Genomic DNA, 25,801 nt, shown 5'->3' on the forward strand with positions numbered 1-25,801 from the left:
GTTGCTGGAAGGTGTCCAGAGAAGGGCAACAAAGCTGGGGAGGGGTTTGGAGCACAGCCCTGTGAGGAGAGGCTGAGGGAGCTGGGCTTGCTTAACCTGGAGAAGAGGAGGCTCAGGGGAGACCTTCTTGCTCTCTACAGCTATCTGAAGGGAGGTTGTAGCCAGGCAGGGGCTGGTCTCTTCTCCCAGGCACTCAGCACCAGAACAAGAAGACACAGTCTCAAGCTGTGCCAGGGGAGGTTTAGGCTGGATGTTAGAAGAAGTTCTTCATAGAAAGAGAGATTGCCCATTGGAATGTGCTGCCCAGGGAGGTGGTGGAGTCACCATCACTGGAGGTGTTTAAGAGGGGACTGGATGGGGTGCTTGGTGCCATGGTTTAGTTGATTAGATGGTGTTGGGTGATAGGTTGGACTTGATGATCTTGAAGGTCTTTTCCAACCTGGTTAATTCTATTCTATTCTATTCTATTCTATTCTATTCTATTCTATTCTATTCTATTCTATTCTATTCTATTCTAATTTCTATTCTATTATGTTCTAATTTCTATTCTATTCTCTTCTATTCCATTCCATTCTATTCCATTCTACTCCATTCCATTCTACTCCATTCCATTCTACTCCATTCCTAACCACCAGCAGTTTCATGATGACTGAAACATTCATGCTGGTTTGGGTGTGTGAAATCAGCCCCAAAAAATACTTTGGGAAAGTCAAAGGCTTAAATTTGCTTCCTGAAAAGAACACATTTCAATTCCCAATGAAGCCTCAGTACTGGATTTGAATTTCCTAATTTGCTATATCTAGAAGAGAATCCACAGAGTAAAAGTTTTGGTCACTCTGAAACAATTCCTCTTACAGGTGGGGAGTTAGGCAAATGATTTGTGTGTTTGCTGTTGCCCTGAGAAAGAGAGTAAAGAACCAAAGGATTCTCATTTCAGCTCACATTTCTTCTTACAGCTCTATTATATGTTTAAGTCCAGGCCCCCAAACCATGTCTGGTGCTCAGTGGAAACCAGCTGATCATGTTCTCTGGGGGAGGTGCAGCAGCTTCCCACAGGCCATAGAGATTTCAGGTGAATACTCCCTGAGAAGCAATGCTTCTGCCTGCTCCTCAGTGCTACCACAGTGGGATGTAAATCTGGCACCTCTGGACTGGCACCCCCTGAGGAGACAATTAGATGAATGGCTAGGCATGCCTGCTCAGCAGAACACTAAGTTGCTTCCACATTAACTGTTACACTGAACAGGATTTGGAAGGATAGTGAACTTTGAGATGAACATCAGGAAGGCTCTCTGTGTGAAAGGCAGAGCATAGCAGGACTTTGTTCTGACGCTCCTAAGTTATCCAGACGTGAACTCCTCATGTGATTCATCTCTGCACTGTTAAATACAAGCCTTGGCCTTCCAAGCATGCCCATACCCATTTGACCTATACCCTTGCTTCTAAAATCCAACTCTTGTTCATTAGAAGAGCTTTTGGAGCTCCAGGATAGAAAAAGCAGTACTTTTGACAATGCAGGGACAAGGGGTGCAGTCAGATGGGAGCTAGGTGTGTAGCAACATTGTCTCTGGGAGTGGAGTTGCAGCATCTAATGTGTCACCCAAAGCTGGTCTCTTCCATTTGCTCTGTTTGCAGGGCCCCTGTCATTCCCAAATACAAGTGAGGAGTTCTTACTTTTCTCTGGTGGGTTGAAGGATGGGCTGAGGCACTTGAGAAATTCGTTGAAGCTGAGCTTCCAGTCAGCATTTTCATCTGACAGCTCGATGAGGGCATCTACACAGAGTCCCCTGAAAGGAAACACACAGGCATGTCCTACACAGGGCTGCACTAGGCTGATCCCTGCTCTACTGGCTTCATGGTACAGATGGGTGAAACCAGTAGTAACTAGGAAAGCTCTGAGATGCCTGGCAGAAGTGGCTTGTGTACAGAAACCTCAATGGATACAGAGAGAAGGAAAAACAGTCACAAAATCACCCTGTCTGGCAAAGGGCTGGGAAGTGGGGGGGGATATTCAGAACAGCAACAAGAGGAAACTGTTGACATCTCCATGCTGTCCCATGGGTAGAGATGCAAGCAGAGCCTGACCACAAGCAGCCTGTTCCCCTCATTGTCTCACCCACGGAGAAAAGGGAAACCTCCCAAACTGTATTTTTATGCTGTGCTTGCACCAGCACCAACTACAAGCTGCCTATGGGCTGTGTTTCCCCACAGCCTTTCTTGCACTGGACCTGGCTAATTTATCAGGAAATTTTATAGGCAAGTTTTCTGTCACCCAACTCAGCTGCTGGCTGCACACCTACCAGATTTAAGGCAAAAGAAGGTTGGAATACAAGTGATGTGAAAGGGAGGGGTGGGATTGCTCCTTTTGGTGGTATTCACACCTAACTGAGTGAGAAGCCACTTCACCCAGTTGTCTTTGTTGGTGCAAGCCCTAAGTGATGCTTTCCATGAGTGGATTTTCATGGCCCTCCTTCTACCACATCTGGCCCCTTGCCCTTCTAGCCTCCTGTTTGGTCATTGCCCACCTGAGCAGCTTGTTGGTCTCCTGGTCCATGTAGGTGGTGATGTTGACAGCAGTCTCATTCTGCTCCACAAACTTCAAGAATTCAGTGGAATCCAGACGAGAATCCCCATCATCAAAGCTCTGCAGGGTAAGATGGGAGGATGGGAGAGGGGCTGATTTATCAGTTCAGGATACCCCTTCCCTTCTCCCTCTTCCACTTGTACTTAGCATTTTTGAGGCTCAAGTGAAACAGGCTGCATCATCCTTGTTCTGCACAAAGAACAAGAGGCTCAGAGGAAACCAGCAACATTTCCGTGCTAGCATCAGAACTGGGAGATGGGAACCCAGCCTTGCTCTCACTGATAAAATACACTGCCTCTCATTCACCTCCTGCTGCTTGATTTATGGCTCTAACCCCATTTCTTTTTATTCCAGCCAGCTCTTAGCCTTCTTATATACCTCCTGCTTTTAAGCAGGCCAGTTGCATTCAAGGAGGTGTCAGCTTTCCAGTCTGTGTAAATCCAAAGCTCTGCCTGGACTGTGACAGTGACAAAAGGGGAAATCACAGGAAGCAATTTTCAGCTGATCCCAAAGAAGAAACAATTTAATCAAACAGCACAGCACCTCACCACCAACTTCTTAAGGTCTGGACAGGACTCCTGGCACCGAAGACCAGGATTTTTAGCCCCTAAACCCTGGCTCTACTGCCAAAGAAGTAATTGCATTTTGCCTTCCTGTTTGGAGATGTCAATACCACAGTGCTGGGCACTCAGCAGGGACTGCTGGGCCCCCTCAGACACAGCTGCATTGCAGTGAGGGGAAAGTGAATTCTGCACACAGACTGCTGCTGGCTCATTTTTGCTGTGTGGCTTGGGGCAGGTCACTGTTGTCTCCTCATGCAGTGCTTCCAGAAATGCTGGAAGAGACACTGCCTCTTGTTACCTCCATGTGGCTTAGCCAAAACCTGTTGGGCTAGGAAAACTCCTCTGCACACTGTAGACAGCATCTAACTGCTCCACTAACCTGTTTCACTTCTACTGGACTTGGAAGCCTCTTGTCCTGCTATTCCTTGTGGAAGTGGCTGCAGCTCCCTTAATGACTCAGACTCAAGCCAGATTTCTTGCCTTTCAATGCTAGGGTCTGCACAACCCTATGAGGAGAGGCTGAGGGAGCTGGGGTTGCTTAGCCTGGAGAAAAGGAGGCTCAGGGGAGACCTTATTGCTGTCTACAACTACCTGAAGGGAGGTTGTAGCCAGTGGGGGTTGGACTCTTCTCCCAGGCAAGCAGCACCAGAACAAGAGGACACACTCTCAAGCTGTGCCAGGGGGGGTTTAGGCTGGAGGTTAGGAAGAAGTTTTTCACAGAGATTGGCCATTGGAATGTGCTGCCCAGGGAGGTGGTGGAGTCACCATCATTGGAGGTGTTTAGGAAGAGACTGGATGGGGTGCTTGGTGCCATGGTTTAGTTGATTAGATGGTGTTGCATGATAGGTTGGACTTGATGATCTCAAAGGTATTTTCCAACCTGGTCTATCCTATCCTATCCTATCCTATCCTATCCTATCCTATCCTATCCTATCCTATCCTATCCTATCCTATCCTATCCTATCCTATCCTATCCCATCCCATCCCATTCCCATTCCACTCCACTCCATTCACATGTTCCCCCAGAGACCCTTCAAAACAGAGCAGGTTCCCACTGCTGGTCTCACTCATCTTCAGATAACATCCTTCAAGGTCATGGCCTGCCTGATGTACAACCCACATCCCAGTGATCCACCCAAGTCAGGCTTCCAGGAGGGAAACAGCTTACTGACAGACATACAAACCTCCCCACTGAGGAGAAAAGGGAAAAGCTTCATGACATCTTTGCTTTCAGTGTTTATAACCTGCAGGGCAGGAGTTAGGCCATTTGCAGAGTGGGAATGAGGGCTGGGCATGGCAGAATTCCTTAAGTGACAGCAGCCCTTCAGTGCTTGAACAAATTTGTGTGTGTTTGAACCCACTTAAGTTTACTTTTCTTAGATGTACCTCAAGTTGTTTCAAGCTCTGAATTCTGCTTTAAAAGTATTTCAGAGCTTTAAGGGTTGTTGATGAGGTGGATTATCACCCCCCAGAGAAGGAAATTCCCCCTTTGGGCTGAGGAAAGGCTTTGTCATGGAAACTTTCACCCACTTCTGTCTGGGATCAGTGCTCCAGGAAACAGGGGACAGTAAAGAAAGCACAGACAGAATCACAGCATTGGCTTTGGTTGGAAAAGACCTTTAAGATCAGGGAGACCAACCATTGTCTAACTCTGCCAAGGCTGGTGCTAAACCATGTCTCTTAGCACCACATCTCTGCATCTTTGAAACACCTCCAGAGATGAGCATTCAACTAACTCCCAGGGGAGCTTGTTCCAGTGTTTGAAAACCCTTTCAGTAAAGAAGTTCCTTCTAATATCCAATCCTAAACCTCCCCTGGAGGAATGAGGCCATTTCCTCTCATCCTATCACTTGTTAGCAGGGAGAAGAGACAGACCCCTACCTTGCTCCAGCCTCCTTTAAGGCAGTTGTAGAGAGCAAGAAGGTCTCCCCATGAGGTTCTGTCTCTGATCTATGGCCACAGGTTGACACCAGGGCATGGATGGCATGGGGATGGTGGAGGTGACCAGGCTGTGCCATGGTGGTGGAGAAAGCTTGTGGCTGGCTCATGACAAAGCCTCGAGAGGTTCTCAGTGGAGATGCTTGCAGGGAAAGAGACTGAGTAGCTCTGCTTTGCAGGTCAGAAGCAGCTTTCTGGTGCTGGCAGGTGCTAGTGGGGGTGCCTGAGGCAGTAGGCCAGAAGTGGGTTTCCACAGAAGGAGCAGCATGAATGGCTACAAAGGCAAAGCAGCTCTCTGGAGCCCGGGGACCAGCTCCTCTGTCTCACCAGGGGGTGCCATTGCCATGGCAAATTTGCTTGCAGCGCTGACTCCTGTCAGGCACCATTAATCTCTCACTGTCAACAGCTTATGATTTAAACACTCTCCCCCTTTCCCCACCTGCTCCTTCAGCTCCTTTCTGAATGCTCTGAAGTCTTTCTCAGGAGTTGTGCACGAAGGGGAGGGATGAAGCAGTGCATGTGGCAGAAGCATGGGAGAAGCTGTGATATGCTGCTTACAAAAGGGGGTGGGGATGAGCAGACTGACAGGGAGGAGGGAAGAAGAACAGGATTATTGCAGGGCTTGAGACTCATGGGTGGCTCTGCTTTCTCTGCAGAGCATTTGTAACTGCCAGCTCTTGGCCACAACAGGGACATATTCCTTGCAAGCAAATATTCTGCTTGAAGCCCTCAAGCATCCCCTATCTGCCCTCAGCATGGCCTTGGGACTGCCTGGAACAAAGGATCAGCAGCCTCTGCTCCAGCCTCCTGCTCCTCCTACTTGCATTTCCAGCACTTTCACTCATCTTTTCACCTCTGGCTATCTTCTCTCCCGTGAGACAGTTCTCTCTGCTGCCAGAGGCAAACCCAACCTGTCCTCCTTTTCCCCAGGGAAGGGCTGGCCCACAGCCATGTCAGTGGCTCCATCATCAGCTGCTGCAGGCAGCCTGTACCACATCACGCTGCAGGACACACCAGGCCTTTCTGGCCCACGGCTTGACAAGCGCACCAGGCACTGGAGCTCCTTGGCTGGGGGCGTGACAGCTGCTTTACAGTGACAGGACAAGGAACGTTCTCTGAGACAGGCACCTCTCTACTTGCCTTGAAATACTTGTCCAGGACTTCACTGTAGTTGCTGCCCTTGGAAAACCATCCGTCTGGAATGATCTCAGCTTCCAGCCACTGGATGACTCGGCGCCGGAGCTCGTCCCTGTCCGACTGGTAGCAGACGACTGTTATGGGAGGAGGTGTAACAGAATGGAAAAGCAAGGGTGAGAGGAATGAAGCTGACAGGGAGACCACAGGCAGCCAGCTGGCAATAAAGCAGCAGCGAGGCAGCCCTGATGGCGGGTTGCAGGCCGCTCCATCCTTGGAGACGTGCCACAGGCCGATGAAAGCAGAGGCGCTGCGCACCGAGCGGTGGATGGGCTGTGGGTGACACCGTGTGGCAAGGCCAGAAAACGACACTCCTGCCAAGTCCCTTCTGCTTTCCCACCATCAGTCTGTGGAATAACAGCCCAGGGTTGACTCTTCTTGGTCTGAACTGATACATGGAAAAAGGTGACCGACTGGCCCTGCCGGCAGCATGCCCAGACTACCTTCAAGTAGCAAACCCTCCATCCTCTGCAAAGGCAGAGACTAGACTGAGCAAGCTGCTAGCCCCCAGACTTGCTATCTCAGGAGATTTCATTTCTTCAAAGCCCTAACTTGCCCACTGTGATCAGAAATAGGGAGTCAAGTTGGACTTGTTCACAGTACTCTCCACGGTAACAGGTTTCTCTCAGTGAGTATCACCCTGTATGCTAACACTGAACTGTGTGTCTAGAAGCAAAACTGACACCTCTGATCTGGCTTCCATGAGTTGTCAGCCCTGCCCAGAGGCTAGTGGAGCCAGAAAGGGAATTGCTGTGTATTTGTCTCACTTGCACTAAGGACCTTCTTGTGAGTAACAATTGCAAATGGATGGACAGATGAAAGAAAAGGAGGCTCAGGGGAGACCTTATTGCTCTCTACAACTACCTGAAGGGAGGTTGTAGCCAGGTGGGGGTTGGTCTCTTCTCCCAGGCAACCAGCAACAGAACAAGAGAACACAGTCTCAAGCTGTGCCAGGTGAGGTTTAGGCTTAAGGTGAGGAGAAAGTTCTTCCCAGGAAGAGTAATTGGCCATTGGAATGTGCTGCCCAGGGAGGTGGTGGAGTCACCATCACTGGAGGTATTCAAGAGGGGCACTTGGAGCCATGGTTTAGCAGTCATGAGGTGTTCGGTGACAGGTTGGACTTGATGATCTCTGAGGTCTTTTTCAACCTTATTGATTCTATGAAGAAAAACCTGAAGGGATTCTGCATATTCAATGTGAACTTCCTTGAAACTACTTTGAGGTGGTGGCCATGCCCTGACATTGTGCTCTCCCTTACGCCTGTACAAGGGTTTGCGCTCACGTCCTAGGAAGCTGAAGCTGATGCTTGTACAGCTCCAGCAGTGAGAGGCCATGGATGGAAAAAAGGATCCCCTGATGAAGCACAGACCATGGCCCCAGAATTTATAGGCTAACTACACAAGGCAATGCATAAGGGGAGAAAGCAGGCACAGGAACTCAAAAAGACTTGTTGGCTGATGGGAGAGGTGGTTGAGCTACAACTCCTGACTCCCCAGACAATGTCCCATTCATGACACAGTGCTGTCTCTCTGCCTCTACACCCACTGGTTAATCACTCCTGAAACAAAGTCTCCTTTCAAAAGAATGCTCTTGGAGTTAGGGACATAGCTCCACAGTTACTGTGTCTTAGATCCCCAATGAACTATATGAATTATAGAATCATAGAATCAATGAGGCTGGAAAAGACCTCAAAGATCTTCAAGTCCAACCTGTCACCCAACACCTCTGGACTAACTAAACCATGGCACCCAGTGCCATGTCCAGTCCCCTCTTGAACACCTCCAAGGATGGTGACTCCACCACCTCCCTGGGCAGCACATTCCAATGGACAATTACTCTTTCTGGGAAGAACTTTCTCCTCACCTCCAGCCTAAACTTCCCCAGGTGCAGCTTGAGACTGTGTCCTCTCATTCTGGTGCTGGTTGCCTGGGAGAAGAGACCAACCCACTCCTGGCTACAACCACCCTTAATGAAAGAGTGTCTCTTCCCTCAGTCTGTGTGATGAGCAAAGCCTGTGCTCCTAGATGCACATTTGGTATTGTTCCACATGCATGCTCAAGAATCCCTGAGGCAGCCCAGCACAGTGAAGATGTATGAACTCTGAAAGGTTACCAAGGTGTAAAGACCTGAGCAATCATATTTCAGCTGATTTATCAACTCAGACTCTGCTACAGCCAGAGCAGAGGCATGACTTTTACACAGAGCTGTGCACATCCCCCAGCAGACCTTCCCCCCAACTCATTTCCCAAATGCATAGAATCCCCAGGCAAGCAAGATGATGGCTTCTCACCTGGACTTGCAGCTGGCTTCTCAGACTTCTTTTCTGTTAATCAAAGACAGAAGACAACATTCCTGATGAAACATGAAGCAACACAAACCTCTTCCCACCCCAGGTGCTGCTTGGGCCAAAGCAGAGGAACCCAAGAGTCTTTGGAAACATGAGGGCCTCATATACAATTAAGGGACTGGAACATCTGTCAGCCCAAGGGCAGACTGAGGACTGTTTAGCTTGGAGAAGGCTCAGGGGCAATCTCATCAATGTTTAGAAGTCTGATGGGAAGGAATGAGTAAGACTAAGCCAGGCTCTTCTCCATGGTGTTCAGTGACAGGGCAAGTGGCAGCAGGCACATACTTAAGTACATGAAGTTCTGTCTGAACATAAGGAAACATGTTTTTACTCTGTGGCTGGTGTGGGGTAAGCTCAACAGACCCACTGCTGAGGCAAAATCCTTGCTCCTGAAGCTCCTGTGGTCCCTCATGAACTCAGATGGCAGTATGGGCTTTGAGGGTTTATCCTGAGAGTCTGACCTTTCCTGAGTAGGGAGACTGAGACACCTGCCTGCCTCAATCCACCAGCTCAGAGGCAGGCAGGAGCACGAAGTTGCCCTGCTCTCCTGAATGCCCCCCTCCCAGAAACCCTGGGAAACAGTAGCTCCAGGGTCCCACCGTGACCAAGGTGTCAGGGTTCTGAGTACCCTAATGAGGGCTTTAATGACCCTGCCAACCTCACCTTGGGCTTCTATCCAGACTACCTACACTCTCTACCCACAAGCCCAGTGGCTCCATTTCAACCAATGTCTCAGCCCCTAGTCCTTGCCTGGGATTATGCTATAGGTATGTCTGTCTCCAGCCCTGTTGAAACCATTCCAATACCTGCCAAAGACTATTTTTCTAGGTTCTGACTCTTCCCACCTTGATCTCAGAACTGCTATAGAGTGCATCCCTCCAGACTTGTCTGGCAGTTACTGCCCTGGGCCTGATTCTGGTTACTATCACCACACTTGATTTCATGGCTTCAGTTCAGACCCGTTTCATCAGCAGAAACTTGCCTGGCGACTTGGGACTCTTGGTTGAACCTAGTCTTCATTCTCAGGCCTGCTCAGTTTACCCCACTCAGCAACCCCAGGCTGGTGAGGCCTCTGCCTTGCCATCATGCTTGGCTTCTGATTCTTCCTCTCTGATTGCAGCTGGCCCCCATCACCATGCTTACCTTTACAGTGGCCATCATAATCCACCTGGATCTTGGAGCCAGTGAGGCAGGCATCCCGGTGCAGCTCACAGTGGTTCAGGTATGTCTTGCCATTGCTACCACACACAGGCCTCTTGTGAGGTTTGCATTTCTGTGATAGAGCCAGAGAAGACACCATTTTACCTGCCTCTTCAGGACAGCTAGGTGAGTCCCAGCATTAGCCCAACTCAACAGAAGCCCTTGGCACAGTCCCCTTGGCCCAAGAGATGCTTGAAACGGGTTGAAGCCACCCATCGTCACCCCAGAAAAACCTGCAGGGGGAAGTCTATGGGTGAGGGTTCAAAGGCTTCATTTTACCCCAGCCTCTGTGACCACCACCACCATGACTCTTCCTGAAAGCAGAGCCCAGTGGAGAAACCAGTGCCCAGCATAAAGAGTGAGAGTAATCTTGCAGCTGCTTCTTTGGGTGCCATGGATGTGCCTGCCTGGAGGTGTTTCTGTCAATCGCTTCTGTGCATCTCTGCTTGCTCATCTCTAGTGCATCTCTTTGTAGGCTCTGCCCACCTTTCTGTAACCAAATGCAGAAGCCATCAGTCATGAGCAAGAGGGAGAATTCAGTGCTACTGTTCAGGCTGTGAGTTTCTTTCTCCTGTCCCTTTCAGTCTGGCCAAGCCTGCCCAGCGTGGTGAGACTCTCTTCCTGCTAATGGGGCATTTCACTCTCCAGTGCCCAGGATGGCTGCAGCAGAACTGCAGGCTCTGAGAGGAGTGGAGACAAAGAGCCACAGGCACAATCCCAGGAGCCAGGCAGGAATGGTTTGAAAGCATGGGGCAGGATGGAGCAGGGAGACACTGTGTCTCCACATCTGGGAAAGGCTCTTCTAATCATCTGACTCCCTGCTGGATGCAGCTATTCATCCTCCCAGCACTCTACCACAATTATTTCCATGTTACAAAAGCTGATTTTTAGTAGGGTGCTTGTAAACCTCCTCAAACAAGACCCCAGTGAGGGCAGGCTGCCTTGGAGCTCACAGACCATTCCCCAGAGTGCCCTCCAAAGCCAGCTGCATATCAATACCCTACTGGGCTTTCCCAACAAAAGACCTCCAGCCAAGTCTCCTGTGAAGACACAAGGCAGTTGAGCAAGCAGCACAGCTGCAGGCTCCAGACAGTACCTACCCTGTGGGGCTGTTCCCACGCACACACTGGAAAAGGCCCTGCTGTTTGAAGAGCCACTGTGAATTAGCAGCTACTCCAACACCTCAATCCAGCATGGGATCCTTCAGCAACTGAAACCCAGCTAAAAGGTGATGGTGGTGACCCCTGCTCCCACAGAACCTGTGCTGGCCCCATACCTCAATGCAGAGGCAGGTTGGCTCTCCCTTCTCAGTCATTGCACACTCCCGCCCAGCGCCACAGAAAACATTGGCACAGATCTTGGATTTGCTCCTTGGCTCTTCCTGCAAGACACAAAGTAAGAGACACAAAATAGATTCAAGTTACCCAGAACAGCAGCAACATGGCTTGAAAAAGTGACACATTTACCCTGCAGAGTGGATCAAAGAGAACCAAGGCAGTAAGGCACAGGTTACAGAACAAGAGAGACATGACTGCAATAGGTGGACAGCTCAGAGAACAACAAGGAGCAGACACAAGAGCTAGGGCTATAGCCCCAGCAACAGAGAGCTTCCTTAAGGTAATTCTCAGACAATCACCAAGGACAGATGGAGCAAACATAAGCAAAAGAAAGTCTAGCATGAATGGCAAGAATGATTTGCTCATGTCAAGGACTGCTGTCTTCAACATTTTTTCCATGGAGGGTAGGGAGCAGAAATGTCTCTGCTTAAGGTATTTAAGAAGGCAAACATAACCCTGGAGAAAGGTGTGACACCAACCTGGGAGAGGAAATTGCCATCAGGCACCAGATAATGTCTCTGTCAAAAACAACCACCCCAAACCCTTTACAAAACCATATGACCTGTTGCCTCCACGGGTTAAACACTTAAAACCATAGAATCAGTAAGGTTCACTCCTCTGAGGACCTTCAGAGGAGGTCAAGACGTGAAGTGCAATCCAAAGCAAATCATAGGCTCATTAAGGTTAGAAAAGACCTCTAAGGTAATCAGCTCCAACCATCACCCCAGCACCATCATGCCCCAGAAAATCATGACCTGGGCTACCACCTACACAGTTTTTGAGCACTTCTAGGGATGGTGATGGATCAGAGCTGCTGTTTCAGACACACAGCTCACTGTACCTTGGTCTTTTCCAGCCAGAAGGATGTCTTGTAAATACTGCATGCATGGAACATGATCATGGAATCATACAATCAGTAAGGTTGGAAAAGACCTCAGAGATCATCAGGTCCAACCTGTCACCCAACACCTCATGACTAACTAAACCATGGCTTCAAGTGCCACATCCAGTCCCCTCTTGAACACCTCCAGGGACGGTGACTCCACCACCTCCCTGGGCAGCACATTCCAGTCGCTAACAACTCTGTCTGGGAAGAACTTTCTCCTCACCTCCAGCCTAAACCTCCCGTGGTGCAGCTTGAGACTGTGTCCTCTTGTTCTGGTGCTGGCTGCCTGGGAGAAGAGACCAACCCCCTCTTGGCTACAACCTCCCTTCAGGTAGTTGTAGAGAGCATTAAGGTTTCCCCTGAGCCTCCTCTTCTCCAGGCTAAGCAACCCCAGCTTCCTCCCTCAGCCTCTCCTCACAGGGCTGTGCTCGAGGCCTCTCCCCAGCCTCGTTGCCCTTCTCTGGACACATTCAAGAGTCTCAATGTCCTTCTTATATTGAGGGGCCCAGAACTGGATGCAGCACTCAAGGTGTGGCCTAACCAGTTGGCCATTACTAGATTTCCTTCGTGGATTTCATGGTGCTTGACTCCTTGCAGGCTGTTGCAGAGATTCTGCTGTGGATTTGGTGGTGTCTGAGTTAATAAATCAAGCATGCACAGGGTTGCTGGAGATGAGACCAAGCTGGACAGAATGGCCTATATCTCCACTGTTAAACTGTCTTAGCCCTTAATTAGGGTGGCTGTGTGTGAATTACATCTTGGTTATTGCTGTTCTGTGCTAACCCCCAAATCATGCCTGAGAAAGGGCACGGGGGACTGGACTTTTTTCAAGTCCCACTGTGTTCCCAAACTGGTGACACCTAGCAAGAAGACTCCCACAGGTTCATCATGTTTTCAGTAAAGCCACCATTTACTTTTCATGTCTTCTTTTTTATTTTCTTCTTAGACTTGCAAAATAGAAGATGGTTCCAGGGGTTCAGACCTGGGAGATCCTGGTTTAGTGCCATGCTTTGTCATTAATTTCTTTGTGACTCATTTCATCTAACACGTTCCACCTGTACCCTCAGTATCTAGCTGAGCCTAGCCAACTAACTAGCTTCCTCAGCAGTTTTGTATCAGAGGCAGAAGAGTGAGGAATGCAAAATAATCAGCAGAATAGCTCAAACCACATCTGCTATGAGTCTTCACTCTTAATACACAACGACTTCTTACCTTCTCAAGTATTACTCTTGATCTCTGCTCATTTGGGCTATCTTTACAATAGTATAGAATAGGAGTGGAATAGCATAGAAGTAGAATAGAATAGAATTGAATTAACCAGGTTGGAAAAGACCTTTGAGATCATTGAGTCCAACCTGTCACCCAGCACCATCTAATCAACTAAACCATGGCACCAAGTACCCCATCCAGTCTCTTCCTAAACACCTCCAGTAATGGTAACTCCACCACCTCCCTGGGCAGCACATTCCAATGGCCAATCTCTCTGGGAAGAATTTCTTCCTAACCTCCAGCCTAAACCTCCCCTGGCACAGCTTGAGACTGTGTCCTCTTGTTCTGAGTCTTTGGGCCAGGCCCAAAGAGTGGTAGTAAATGGAATCATATCTAGTTGGCAGCTGGTCACATGTGGTGTTTCCCAGTGCTGACTATTGGGGCCAGTTACTTTTAGTATCTTTATCAGTGATCTGGATGAGAGGATTGAGTGCACCCTCAGTAAGTCTGCAGATGGCATGACATTGAGTGGGAGTGTTGATCTGCTCAAAGATAGGAAAGCTCTGCAGAGGGACCTGGACAGGCTGGAATGATGGACCAAGAGCAATTGTATAGGATTCAACAAGGCCCAGTGCCGAGTCCTGCACTTGGGTCACAACAACCCAATGAACTCCAGGCTTGGGGCAGAGTGGCTGGAAAGCTGTCCAGCACAGAAAGACCTGGGGGTGTTGATCAATGGCCAGCTGAAAATGAGCTGTCATGTGCCTAGGTGGCCAAGAAGGCCAACAGCATCCTGGCCTGTATCAAGAACAGTGTGACCAGAAGCACCAGGCTAGTGCACTGTGATCCTATACTTGGGACTCATGAGACCACACCTTGAGTATTGGGTTTAGTTTTGGAGCCCTCACTACAAGAAAGACATGGAATTGCTGGAGCATGTCCAGAGAAGGTCAATGAGGCTGAGGAGTGGCTGAGGGAACCAGGGTTGTTTAGTCTGTAGAATACAAAGACTGAGGGGAGACCATTCTGCTCTCTAAAACTCCCTGAAAGGAGGTTGGAGACAGTTGGGTCTCAGCCTTTTCCCCCTAGTAACAAGTGGTAGGAAGAAAGGAAAATGGCATCAAGTTGCACCAGAGGAGATTTAGGTTGGATATCAAAGGAAACTTTTTCACTGAAAGTGTTCTGAAAGACTGGAATAGGCTTCCTAGAGGGGTGGATGAATTCCCATCCCTGGAGGTGTTTCAAAGACACAGAGATGTGGTGCTGAGTGATGTGGTTTAGCACCAGACTGGGTAGAGTTAGATCATGATTGGACTTGATAACCTTAGACATCTTTCCCAACCAAAAAGATTCTATGATTGTAGGTGCTGATCCATTTATAAAGCTTCAAACAACCTGTTCATGCCCTCACTGAGTCAAAGACCAGAGGAAAAAAGAGCTAGCCACAAGTTTTAACCACCACCATCTGCCTGAAGGGAGGTTGTAGCCAGGAGGGGGTTGGTCTCTTCTCCCAGGCAACCAGCACCAGAACAAGAGGACACAGTCTCAAGCTGTGCCAGGGGAAGTTTAGGCTGGAGGTGAGGAGAAAGTTCTTCACTGAGAGAGCTGTTAGCCATTGGAATGTGCTGCCCAGGGAGGTGGTGGAGTCACCATCCCTGGAGGTGTTCAAGAGGGGATCAGACATGGCACTTGGTGCCATGGTCTAGTCATGAGGTGTTGGGTGACAGGTTGGACTTGATTATCTTTGAGGTCTCTTCCAACCATGGTGATTCTGTGATCACTCACCCACCACGGTTTGTAATCCAGGTGCCTGGCAATAGGTGGCACTACTCTGCCTCCCTTTATCCATGGTCAGCCAGAATTGCAATCAGCAAGCTCCCAGCCCTGTCCCCCTGTAAGGAGTGGTCCAAAGAGGCTCACTTGTCTCATCATTGTCATCAGGAATCAGGACTCTCTTGCCCCAAGGAAAAGGACTGAAAGTCAGGCTAACATCTTAGCATGAGCTCTGCAGCAGCCTACTCCATCATAAGTTGGAGGTGGGGAGATTCAGGCTGGAGGTGAGGAGGAAGTTCTTCCCCATGAGAGTGGTGAAGCCCTGGAATGGGTTGTCCAGGGAGGTGGTTGAGGCCCTGTCCCTGGAGGTGTTTAAGAGCAGGCTGGATGAGGCTGTGGCCAGCCTGATCTAGTGTGGGGTGTCCCTGCCCAGGGCAGGGGGGGTTGGAACTGGATGATCCTTGTGGTTCCTTCCAACCCTGACTGATACTATGATAAGTCACTGATTAAGTGACTGAGCCCGTGCATGGGAATGCTGCCTCCATGGTTTTCCAGGTGCAGGTTCTGTGGGAGACACCTAGCTGGTACCATGGGTCCGTAACCGCTGAGTACGATGGATGAACCTGCTGAGTGTGGCTGTCACTTTGGAACTGCAGTCAAGAGAGACTGATGTTCTGAGTGACCAAGGGAACTGTGAACTCTAGTGAACTCTGTCCAGAGGCTGGGGAGAGGCCTTGAGCACAGCCCTGTGAGGAGAGGCTGAGGGGGTTAGGGTTGCTTAGCCTGGAGAAGAGGAGGCTCAGGGGTGACCTTCTTGCTCTCTACAACTACCTGAAGGGAGGTTGTAGCCAGGAGGGGGTTGGTCTCTTCTCCCAGGCAACCATCAGCAGAACAAGAGGACACAGTCTCAAGCTGTGCCAGGGGAGGTTTAGGCTGGAGGTTAGGAAGAAGTTCTACACAGAGAAAGTTGTTAGCTGCTGGAATGTGCTGCCCAGGGAGGTGGTGGAGTCACCATCCCTGGAGGTGTTCAAGAGGGGATGGGATGTGGCACTTGGTGCCATGGTTTAGTCATGAGGTATTGGGTGACAGGTTGGACTTGACGATCTTTGAGGTCTTTTCCAACCTTATTGATTCTATGATTCTCTGCAATGGACCAGTACAGTGGGTGTCTGTGAAGGAGGCTTTATGATCTTCACTCCTTATTCTCTAGCAACCTTCTAGATGCTGTCAGCCAAACTAGTTTCTTTTGACAGATATTCTGATCCTGCCTTAGGCCTTGTCATGTTTGGTCTTTCTAAAGCTCCATCTACTGGAGTCATGAGAGTAAACAGGGATGGCAGCTGCCACTTCAATATTAAGGAGCTCGTTCTTGCAGCTACCACCTGAAAGCTCGAAAATAAGAACTGCAAAGGTTTAAATGCAAGGTCACACACACAAAGGTCTCCACAGCGTTCCAATGTCATTACCCTTAAATTCATTTCAGGACCTGGGAGCCAGGAATCATGGGTTTTAACACTGCTTTCTCCCTGTGAGCTGCCACTGGCTTTTCTGTCACTGTGAGCTTAGGAAGTGCCACTCATCCCTGTGCAGAGCGTGCTCCGGCAGGCGGAAGGGAAAGGGCAGGGAGCCGTCGTTAATTGCTGCACGGTGGCCTTTACACTGCAAGCTCTGACACAGCAGTTCCTCTCTCTGCCTCAGGTAAGATGCCCAAGCTCTCCCTGCTTGGCCAATGCTTTCATTTAGTCCTCTGCTGCCCAGAGAGCCACTAAGATGATGACAGGACTAGAGCATCTACCTTATGAGGAAAGGCTGAGAGAGCTGGGGCTGTTTAGCCTGGAGGAGACTGAGGGGGACTCTCTTCAATGCTTATCAGTATCTACAGGGTGAGTGCCATAAGGATGGAGTTGGATTCTTCTCAGCAGTGTCAAGTGACAGGACAAGGAACCACGGATACAAACTGGAACACAGGAGGTTCCACTTAAACATAGGAAAAAATTCTTCACTTTGAGATTGGCAGAGCACTGGAACAGGCTGTCCAGAGAGGCTGTGGGATCTCCTTCTGTGGAAGCACTCCAAACCCACCTGGACATGTTAGCAGGAGGGTTGGACTAGATGTCCTTCAAGGGTCCCTTCCAACCCCTACCATCCTGTGATTCTGTGAAGCAGGCAGCACAAAGCCAGGACAGGAAGGAATGCCTGGACTCCAGAGCATCTGTCACAGCACAGGAGCACTCCTGAGTTCACCCCACAGCATCCACAAGAGAGCAACCTCCCCAGATATCTTCTCAGGCAAAAACCATGGAGAGAGCTGGTAGAAACTCAAGGGAGCCAGGTAGCATCATGTATGCTTGGACCAGCCTGGCTGCCAAACGAGGATAGGAATGCACACTGCTTTCAGGGGGCTAGGAAGTGTAACCCCACAGATGAAGGGTTCTTGCATATGAATAGGCAAGTGCTAAGCAGAAGACCTGAGCTGACAGCACTGTAAGCCACATGCACTGCTTTTGCCTCAGATGCTGCTTCCTGGAGAGAAATTAGACAAAAAGAGACATTTCCAAGGCACCCAGAGGTGAGAAAGCAGGAGGCAGCATCACCATGGCAACCAGCAATGCAGGGCCTCAAGGTAGAGAGCTAAAATTAGGCATGGGGAAGGGCTGTTTCTCATCACTGGCAGGAACCGGAGCCAACCTCCAGCACAGAGTAAGCACCCAGGGTGGGAGCGTATTCCAGCCCCTGCCTGCGCCCAGATGTCTGGGACTGAGCCTGGCTCAACATGCCAACACACAGTGCCAGGTGCAGGTCTGATGGGGTCCCAAGGGCCTGCAAACTGCTGTGCTGGTGGGACTGCATGAAAACTCTGTCATGTCTTCAGCAAGATGTGAGTGACCACATGCACGAAGGAAAAAAAGGCCTCATGGGCAAGGGTGCTGCTGCCCACCGCACCTCTCCCTTGCTCGCCGCTGCCCACCGCAGCTCTCCCTTGCTCGCCGCTGCCCACCGCAGCTCTCCCTTGCTCGCCGCTGCCCACCGCAGCTCTCCCTTGCTCGCCACTGCCCACCGCACCTCTCCCTTGCTCGCCGCTGCCCACCGCACCTCTCCCTTGCTCGCCGCTGCCCACCGCAGCTCTCCCTTGCTCGCCGCTGCCCACCGCACCTCTCCCTTGCTCGCCGCTGCCCACCGCACCTCTCCCTTGCTCGCCGCTGCTCACCGCACCTCTCCCTTGCTCGCCGCTGCCCACCGCACCTCTCCCTTGCTCGCCGCTGCCCACCGCACCTCTCCCTTGCTCGCCGCTGCCCACCGCAGCTCTCCCTTGCTCGCCGCTGCCCACCGCAGCTCTCCCTTGCTCGCCGCTGCTCACCGCACCTCTCCCTTGCTCGCCGCTGCCCACCGCACCTCTCCCTTGCTCGCCGCTGCTCACCGCACCTCTCCCTTGCTCGCCGCTGCCCACCGCACCTCTCCCTTGCTCGCCGCTGCCCACCGCACCTCTCCCTTGCTCGCCGCTGCCCACCGCACCTCTCCCTTGCTCGCCGCTGCCCACCGCAGCTCTCCCTTGCTCGCCGCTGCCCACCGCAGCTCTCCCTTGCTCGCCGCTGCCCACCGCACCTCTCCCTTGCTCGCCGCTGCCCACCGCAGCTCTCCCTTGCTCGCCGCTGCCCACCGCACCTCTCCCTTGCTCGCCGCTGCCCACCGCAGCTCTCCCTTGCTCGCCGCTGCCCACCGCACCTCTCCCTTGCTCGCCGCTGCCCACCGCACCTCTCCCTTGCTCGCCGCTGCCCACCGCACCTCTCCCTTGCTCGCCGCTGCTCACCGCACCTCTCCCTTGCTCGCCGCTGCCCACCGCACCTCTCCCTTGCTCGCCGCTGCCCACCGCACCTCTCCCTTGCTCGCTGCTGCCCACCGCACCTCTCCCTTGCTCGCTGCTGCTCACCGCACCTCTCCCTTGCTCGCCGCTGCCCACCGCACCTCTCCCTTGCTCGCCACTGCCCACCGCACCTCTCCCTTGCTCGCCGCTGCCCACCGCACCTCTCCCTTGCTCGCCGCTGCCCACCGCACCTCTCCCTTGCTCGCCGCTGCTCACCGCACCTCTCCCTTGCTCGCCGCTGCTCACCGCACCTCTCCCTTGCTCGCCGCTGCTCACCGCACCTCTCCCTTGCTCGCCGCTGCTCACCGCACCTCTCCCTTGGTTGCCGCTGCCCACCGCAGTATCACAGTACCACTAAGGTTGGAAGAGACCCCGAGGATCATCAAGTCCAACCTGTCTCCACAGACCTCATGACTAGACCATGGCACCAAATGCCACATCCAATCCCCTCTTGAACACCTCCAGGGACGGTGACTCCACCACCTCCCTGGGCAGCACATCCCAATGACGAACAACTCGCTCAGTGAAGAGCTTTCTCCTCACCTTGAGTCTAAACCTCCCCTGGCGCAGCTTGAGACTGTGTACCGCAGCTCTCCCTTGGTTGCTGCTGCCCACCGCAGCTCTCCCTTGGTAGCTGCCTCCTCCAGCCCCTGCTGAGCCACAACTTGCCTGGTGTCACTTGGCAGAAATAGAGCCTTTTCCAACCATCCTGTAAAAGCTGAAACTACTAACAGTTCAGCAACAAAACACAGCTGTGGAGAAGAGCAGACTTCTACCTGCAGAGAAGACCTGTGCAAGCAGCTGCATGTCCACAGTGCCCCACTGCCTGAAGGGAGACACAGGGATTTCTGCTGTGATGCATGCTCTACAGGCTGGGGTCACAGTGGCTGGAGAGCAGCCAGGCAGAGAGTGACCTGGGGGTACTGGTTAAGAGTAGGCTGAACATGAGCCAGCAGTGTGCCCAAGGGGCCAAGAAGGCCAATGGCATCCTGGCCTGCATCAGGAACAGTGTGGCCAGCAGGAGCAGGGAAGTCATTGTGCCCTGTACTCAGCACTGGTTAGGCCACACCTTGAGTCCTGTGTCCAATTCTGGGCCCCTCAGTTTAGGAAGGATGTTGAGCTGCTGGAAGGTGTCCAGAGAAGGGCTACAAAGTCGGGGAGGGGTCTGGAGCACAGCCCTGTGAGGAGAGACTGAGGGAGCTGGGGAAGAGGAGGCTCAGGGGAGACCTTCTTGCTGTCTACAACTCCCTGAAGGGAGGTTGTAGCCAGGTCTCTTCTCCCAGGCAACCAGTACCAGAACAAGAGGACACAGTCTCAAGCTGTGCCAGGGGAGGTTTAGGTTGGATGTTAGGAAGAAAGTCTTCATAGAGTTACTGGCCATTGGAATGTGCTGCCCAGGGAGGTGGTGGAGTCACCGTCCCTGGAGGTGTTCAGAAAAGGATTGGATGTGGCACTTGAAGCCATGGTTTAGTTGATTAGATGGTGTTGGGTGATAGGTTGGACTCAAAGGTCTCTTCCAACCTGGTTAATTTAATTTCTACTCTATTCTGTTCTCTGGGAAAGGAGCAGCAAGATCACCCTCTCCTACAATGTAAGGAGTTATCATGCACCTCAGATTTCTTCTGATTTCCGCACATCCTTTCATACAAAACCTCCTCTTGGGGATCTCAGAAGTCTTTTTCTCAGCAGCTTGTACTGTGCTGGAGAACTTCCTACCCGCTGTCCCGCTCCTACTGACACAAGTGCAAAGCTCTTCTGCTGTTGGCAGTGATTGCAGATATTTTCCCTCTGTTGGCATCAGCTTGTGGAAATCTGAAAAATTACTTGACCCCTCATGTAATCATGTAAGGAGCACCTGAGGGAACTGAGATTGTTTAGTCTGGAGAAGAGGAGGCTGAGGGGAGGCCTTCATGCTCTCTACAACCACCTGAAAGGAAGTTGCAGTGAGGTGGATGTTGGTCTCTTCTCCCAGATAACTAGTGATAGCAGGAGAGGAAATGGCCTCAAGCTGTGGCAGGACATGTTTAGATTGGATAGGAGGAAAAAGTTCTTTACTGAAAGAATGGACAAGCAGTATAATAGGCTCCCCAGGAAAGTGGCGCAGCCACAAATCCTGGAGATGTTCAAAAAGTGTAGAGTGGCAGTTTGGGATATGGTTTAGTGGCTACAGCAGTGCTGGGCTGATGGTTGGACTCGATGACCTCAAAGATCTTTTCCTACCAAAACTATTCTATGGTTCTGTAATGCTCTGTGCTGTTTGCTGGAATAGAATAGAGTAGAATAGAATAGAAATAGAATAGACCAGGTTGGAAGAGACTTTCAAGATCATCGTGTCCAACCTATCATCCAACACCATCTAATCAACTAAACCATGGCACCAAGCACCCTATCAAGTCTCCTCCTAAACACCTGCAATAATGGTGACTCCACCACCCCCCTGGGCAGCACATTCCAATGGGCAATCTCTCTTTCTGGGAAGAACTTCTTCCTAACACCCAGCCTAAACCTTCCTCTGGTGCAGCTTGAGACTGTGTCCTCTTGTTCTGGTGCTGGTTGCCTGGGAGAAGAGACCAACCCCCACCTGGCCACAACCTCCCTCCAGGTAGAATAAGGTGTCCCCTGAGCCTCCTCTTCTCCAGGCTAAGCAACCCCAGCTCCCTCAGCCTCTCCTCACAGGGCTGTGCTCCAAACCCCTCCCCAGCTTTGTTGCCCTTCTCTGGACACCTTCCAGCATCTCAACACCTTTCCTAAACTGAGGGGCCCAGAACTGGACACAGGACTCAAGGTGTGGCCTAACCGGTTGTGGCCGTTTGACGCTGTGCCTTTAAGGAAGGGGCACACTGGCTAAATGTTTGTAAAATATTTTGGTATTCTAAACGAATTTCATTGGCTAAGGATTGTGGGAGGTCAGATTGGACCCGGGGGAGCTGGGAACTTTCTCTCAGTCTTCCTTCCTTCGCTGTCCCTCTCGGCTGGATCTGCTTCTGGGATTCTGGCCAACTAAGATACTAACTCCCTGTGCAAGGCTTTTATTCCTTTCCTGCCCTGTTAACTGTCCTCGTCTCTTCTTCTACCTCTTTTGGGGGAGAAGGGAGGTAGGGGGTTGAAGGGGGCACAGGGGGAAGCCCCTCTGTGGGGGGTCTGGTTTCTGGTTAAGTTCATTTGCTGTATATTCCTGTATATATTGTAAAATACCTGTATTTGTTGTGTTACACAGAATCTGTTTCCTTGTAAAATATACTCTCATTTCTCCGACTGGGTTTAGCCGTGGTCTCTTTCTCAGTGGGGGAGGGAAAGCAGAGCCTTTCCTTTCAAACCACCACACTCTTTTTATTGGCGCCCCACGTTGGGCGCCAAAATGTAATGGGTTGTGGCAGGTCCCCTCCCCACCACAGGCAGAAATAACGACTCAGACAAACGGATTGCAAAAGTGATGAAAGTTTAAATAGAAAGCAGTGAATGTTACAGAAAACCCAAAGCGCAGTGACAAAGAAAGATCCCATCCCCACCTGAGGGTGCATCCAAAACCCCCAGGGCTCCTCCTTCCCCCTCCCTCTGCTGGGCTAGTCTCAGCTGGCCAGGCCTGAGACTGCCCATCCCCCTGTGGCCTTGGGCCCAATCAGGCCCATGGCCGGGAGATCTCTCCCCCAGTTACCAAGTCTCGGAGAGGGAAGGAAAGAGAAAGTGCCAGACTCCGCACTGGATCTTATAGTGGTGCAAAGAATTATGGTAGGGAATACACACTTTCCTGTGTCCATCCCTCTGGGCTGGACTTCTGGACACAGGAAGTGAATGCACCAGGGGGGCACCCAGCTCAAACTACAACACCGGTGCTGAGTCCAGGGGCACAATGACTTCCCTGCTCCTGCTGGCCACACTGCTCCAGATACAGGCCAGGACGCCATAAAAATCAAGGCTTTACATTTTTGCCCTGATGTGCTAGAAAAATCAGTGTGTCCTAGAGATGCGACAAAGGAAGCTCCTCCATGAGGCAATCCTATGCATCATACAAATGGGAGGAGTACAAAGGCAAAACTTAAGGGCACCAAAATGATGACCAGGGTTGCAAGACTCACACAGCTTCCCACACCTCAAAGAAGGCAACAGTAAAAGCTGGGGGGATGGTTTTGGACATGCCCAGTACAATCCACAACACACTCCCTCCATGCAGACAGGAAGACACGTGCTTTGCAGCTGTGTATTCCTGTCAGTCCTTTCTGCCCACCCACATAGCTTTTTCCGGTTCCCTGCCATGGTCTGACACACAAATAGGTAGAAGTGGTCTCTGAACACACCAAGGTGCCACCTGTGAACAGTGCTGCCTGCACAATTTCTAAATCAACTCAACATCCAGCCATGAAACCTAGCCCTTCATTCAGCTGTTGTCTTAGCAATGTCTTCTCAACTCAGAAAGATTTGGAGATAGAAAGTCCTAAGTTAGTGATGCAGAAAGCTAAGGCAAGAAGCCACTCCTGACTCTCGACCTCTCTTCTCCTGTCATGGGGCTGGGAGGGAGAAGCACTGCACTGTGCTGTGATAACCAAAAGAGGGCTAGGCAGCAGAGCAGCTCAGGGGGATGAGGAAAACAGCAACTCCCGTACAGAGGTGACACGGAGAAAGCAATTTGTCTTGTGCATTTCATCCCATTACTCAAGCATGCCTCTGGGCAGGAGAGCAGTGTGCCCCAGAGAAGAGATCCAAGGAGAGCAGATCCCATGTTCACTGGAGGGCACACAGGGGCATGCAGCCTGTCACCTCCAGCCTTTTGTCTCCTTGTTCCAGTTTACAGCTAACAAGCAAAGCACTTGTTCCTCTCTGCAAACCTCACCTCCTTCCTGCAGCAGCTCCCCAGAGCTAACATTCTGATGTGATGGGGTGGAAATCTGGCAGCAGCCTACGTTGAGCAGATCAGCATGAAACAAGCAGGCACCCCTGACACTGGGTGTCCCATAAATACAGAGGTAAGGCAAGCTTTGCAATTTCTCTTCCCTGAGGCTACTGCTTCAGGACATCCACAGGCTCTGAAAGAAATCCCCCCACAAATTACCTTTTATGTCCAACTTGGAAGGTTTGACTCGCAGTTCTCAAAGACAAGATGGAGATAAACCCAGCACTGTGGGACTGAACTGTATCTCATTCTCAGTTCAGCTCTCTGCTGAAACCTACCTCCCAGGACATCATCACTATTAGGATGGCACAGTGGGCTGTGGAGTGATCCATATTGTCTGAGGCTGAAGGAGCTGGGGTTGCTTAGCCTGGAGAAGAGGAGGCTCAGGGGAGACCTTATTGCTCTCTACAACTACCTGAAGGGAGGTTGTGGCCAGGTGGGGGTTGGTCTCTTCTCCCAGGCAACCAGAACAAGAGGACATAGTCTCAAGCTGCACCAGTGGAGGTTTAGGCTGGATGTTAGGAAGAAATTCTTCCCAGAAAGAGAGATTTGCCATTGGAATGTGCTGCCCAGGGAGGTGGTGGAGTCACCATCCCTGGTGTTGTTCAAGAGGGGATTGGATGTGGCACTTGGTGCCATGGTTTACTAGTCCTGAGGTGTTGGGTGACAGGTTGGACTTGATCCTTGAGGTCTTTTCCAACATTGCTGATTCTATGTTTCTATGAGATCTGCTGTCAGATGTTGCCAAATCCACTGGTGCAGGACCACATCAGGACCCAGCTGCACCCTTCCACAGGTCTTGTGTTACCCAGTCCCTAACTGGCGCCCTCTGGAACCATCCATTTGCCAGGAGCTCCCCAACCCCTTTTCTCTGGGCAGGCACATGGTATGTGTCCTGCAGCTCAGACCAGCAAAGGTGGTGCTGGGCAACTCAGCAAGCCAGAAAACAGGCTCTCCTCAAGTTAGTTAGTTAGTTAAAAAGGAAAAGAAAAGATGTTTGTGAGACAAAGTCTGGACCAGAGCTGGATTCCCCAGGGCCCTGCGACCACACACAGATTTGACAATGTGCCCAGTGCTAACAATATCCTACTTGAAGGGTGTCAGCATGAAGTCTACACTGGATGCAGCACCATTTGGAAAAAAACAACCACCACCACCACTAACAAAACCCAACAACAACCCCCCCCCCCCCAGGATTTCTCCTCTCCTAAATCCTAAAGCCATCCTGTGAGCAGCAGAACTAATGAAGTCCAGTTTCCAACAGCTCTTACTGCACAGCCTACCTGTCAGCTAGTTCCAGGGCAGTGTATGGACTCCTTCCTGGGTGGGTGTGGTGTTCAGAGGCCCCTCTCATTAAGCCAGTCACCTAGAGTCACAAACCAGCTGGATCCCATTATCTCGGAGGCCTCCACTGCTTTATCAGCTGCGGCGGAAACAGGCGGAGAGATTCAAGACTCACTGGAGGCAAGAGACGGGCAGGCACAGCCAGCCTGCTGACCTAGCTCTGCTTCCTTGGGGAACCAGGCTGCAATTCCTTTGCAGAACCCCACCAAACATCTCTGTGGCTCAGCCTTTTGTCTCAGCAGACTCAGCGTTACTGCTCTGCTGCTTGCATCCCTCGGGGCAGGTCCCCACCTAAGCCCCTCTTCAGTCTTCCCCCACCTTGACCCTTGTTCTCCTCCCCAGCGTTTTCCTTGCATTGAGGAACAGACCCCATCTCACTTCTGTTTTCTCCCGTTCCTTGGAGCTTCCACTGTTGAGGTATTTCAGCCAGCTGCAAGCCAGGGCTGAGAACTGCCATCCAGTGCTGGGAGCTGCGACAGCCCCTGCGGGATGCCTGCCACAGAGGAGCACACGTCCCAAACCAGTCCCCACACTCCCCCTCCCAAGTCCCTTCCCACATCTCAGCTGACATCCAGGACTGCCATACTAAATAAAAGCCCTTAAAGGCTTTTGGATGGTTAATAGCTGCATCTGTAATGGTAGCTGACTTTTGCTGATGGGACACAAGGCAGAGCAT

General features: G+C 51.2%; 1 protein-coding gene across 1 annotated transcript in view; it reads right to left on the reverse strand.

Moving 5' to 3' along the window:
* The window catches only part of FSTL1 (follistatin like 1), a 79,567-nt gene that overhangs the window by 5,170 nt on the left and 48,596 nt on the right, over positions 1 to 25,801 (reverse strand). The window contains exons 3-8 of the mRNA XM_054163743.1: positions 11,103 to 11,207; positions 9,770 to 9,899; positions 8,570 to 8,602; positions 6,226 to 6,356; positions 2,526 to 2,644; positions 1,675 to 1,787 (exon numbers count right to left, since the gene is read on the reverse strand). Coding sequence (XP_054019718.1) covers positions 1,675 to 1,787; positions 2,526 to 2,644; positions 6,226 to 6,356; positions 8,570 to 8,602; positions 9,770 to 9,899; positions 11,103 to 11,207 — 631 coding nt within the window. The remainder of the gene's footprint in view (positions 1 to 1,674; positions 1,788 to 2,525; positions 2,645 to 6,225; positions 6,357 to 8,569; positions 8,603 to 9,769; positions 9,900 to 11,102; positions 11,208 to 25,801) is intronic.

Source organism: Dryobates pubescens, chromosome 8, assembly GCF_014839835.1.
Source record: "Dryobates pubescens isolate bDryPub1 chromosome 8, bDryPub1.pri, whole genome shotgun sequence".
NCBI lineage: Eukaryota > Metazoa > Chordata > Aves > Piciformes > Picidae > Dryobates > Dryobates pubescens.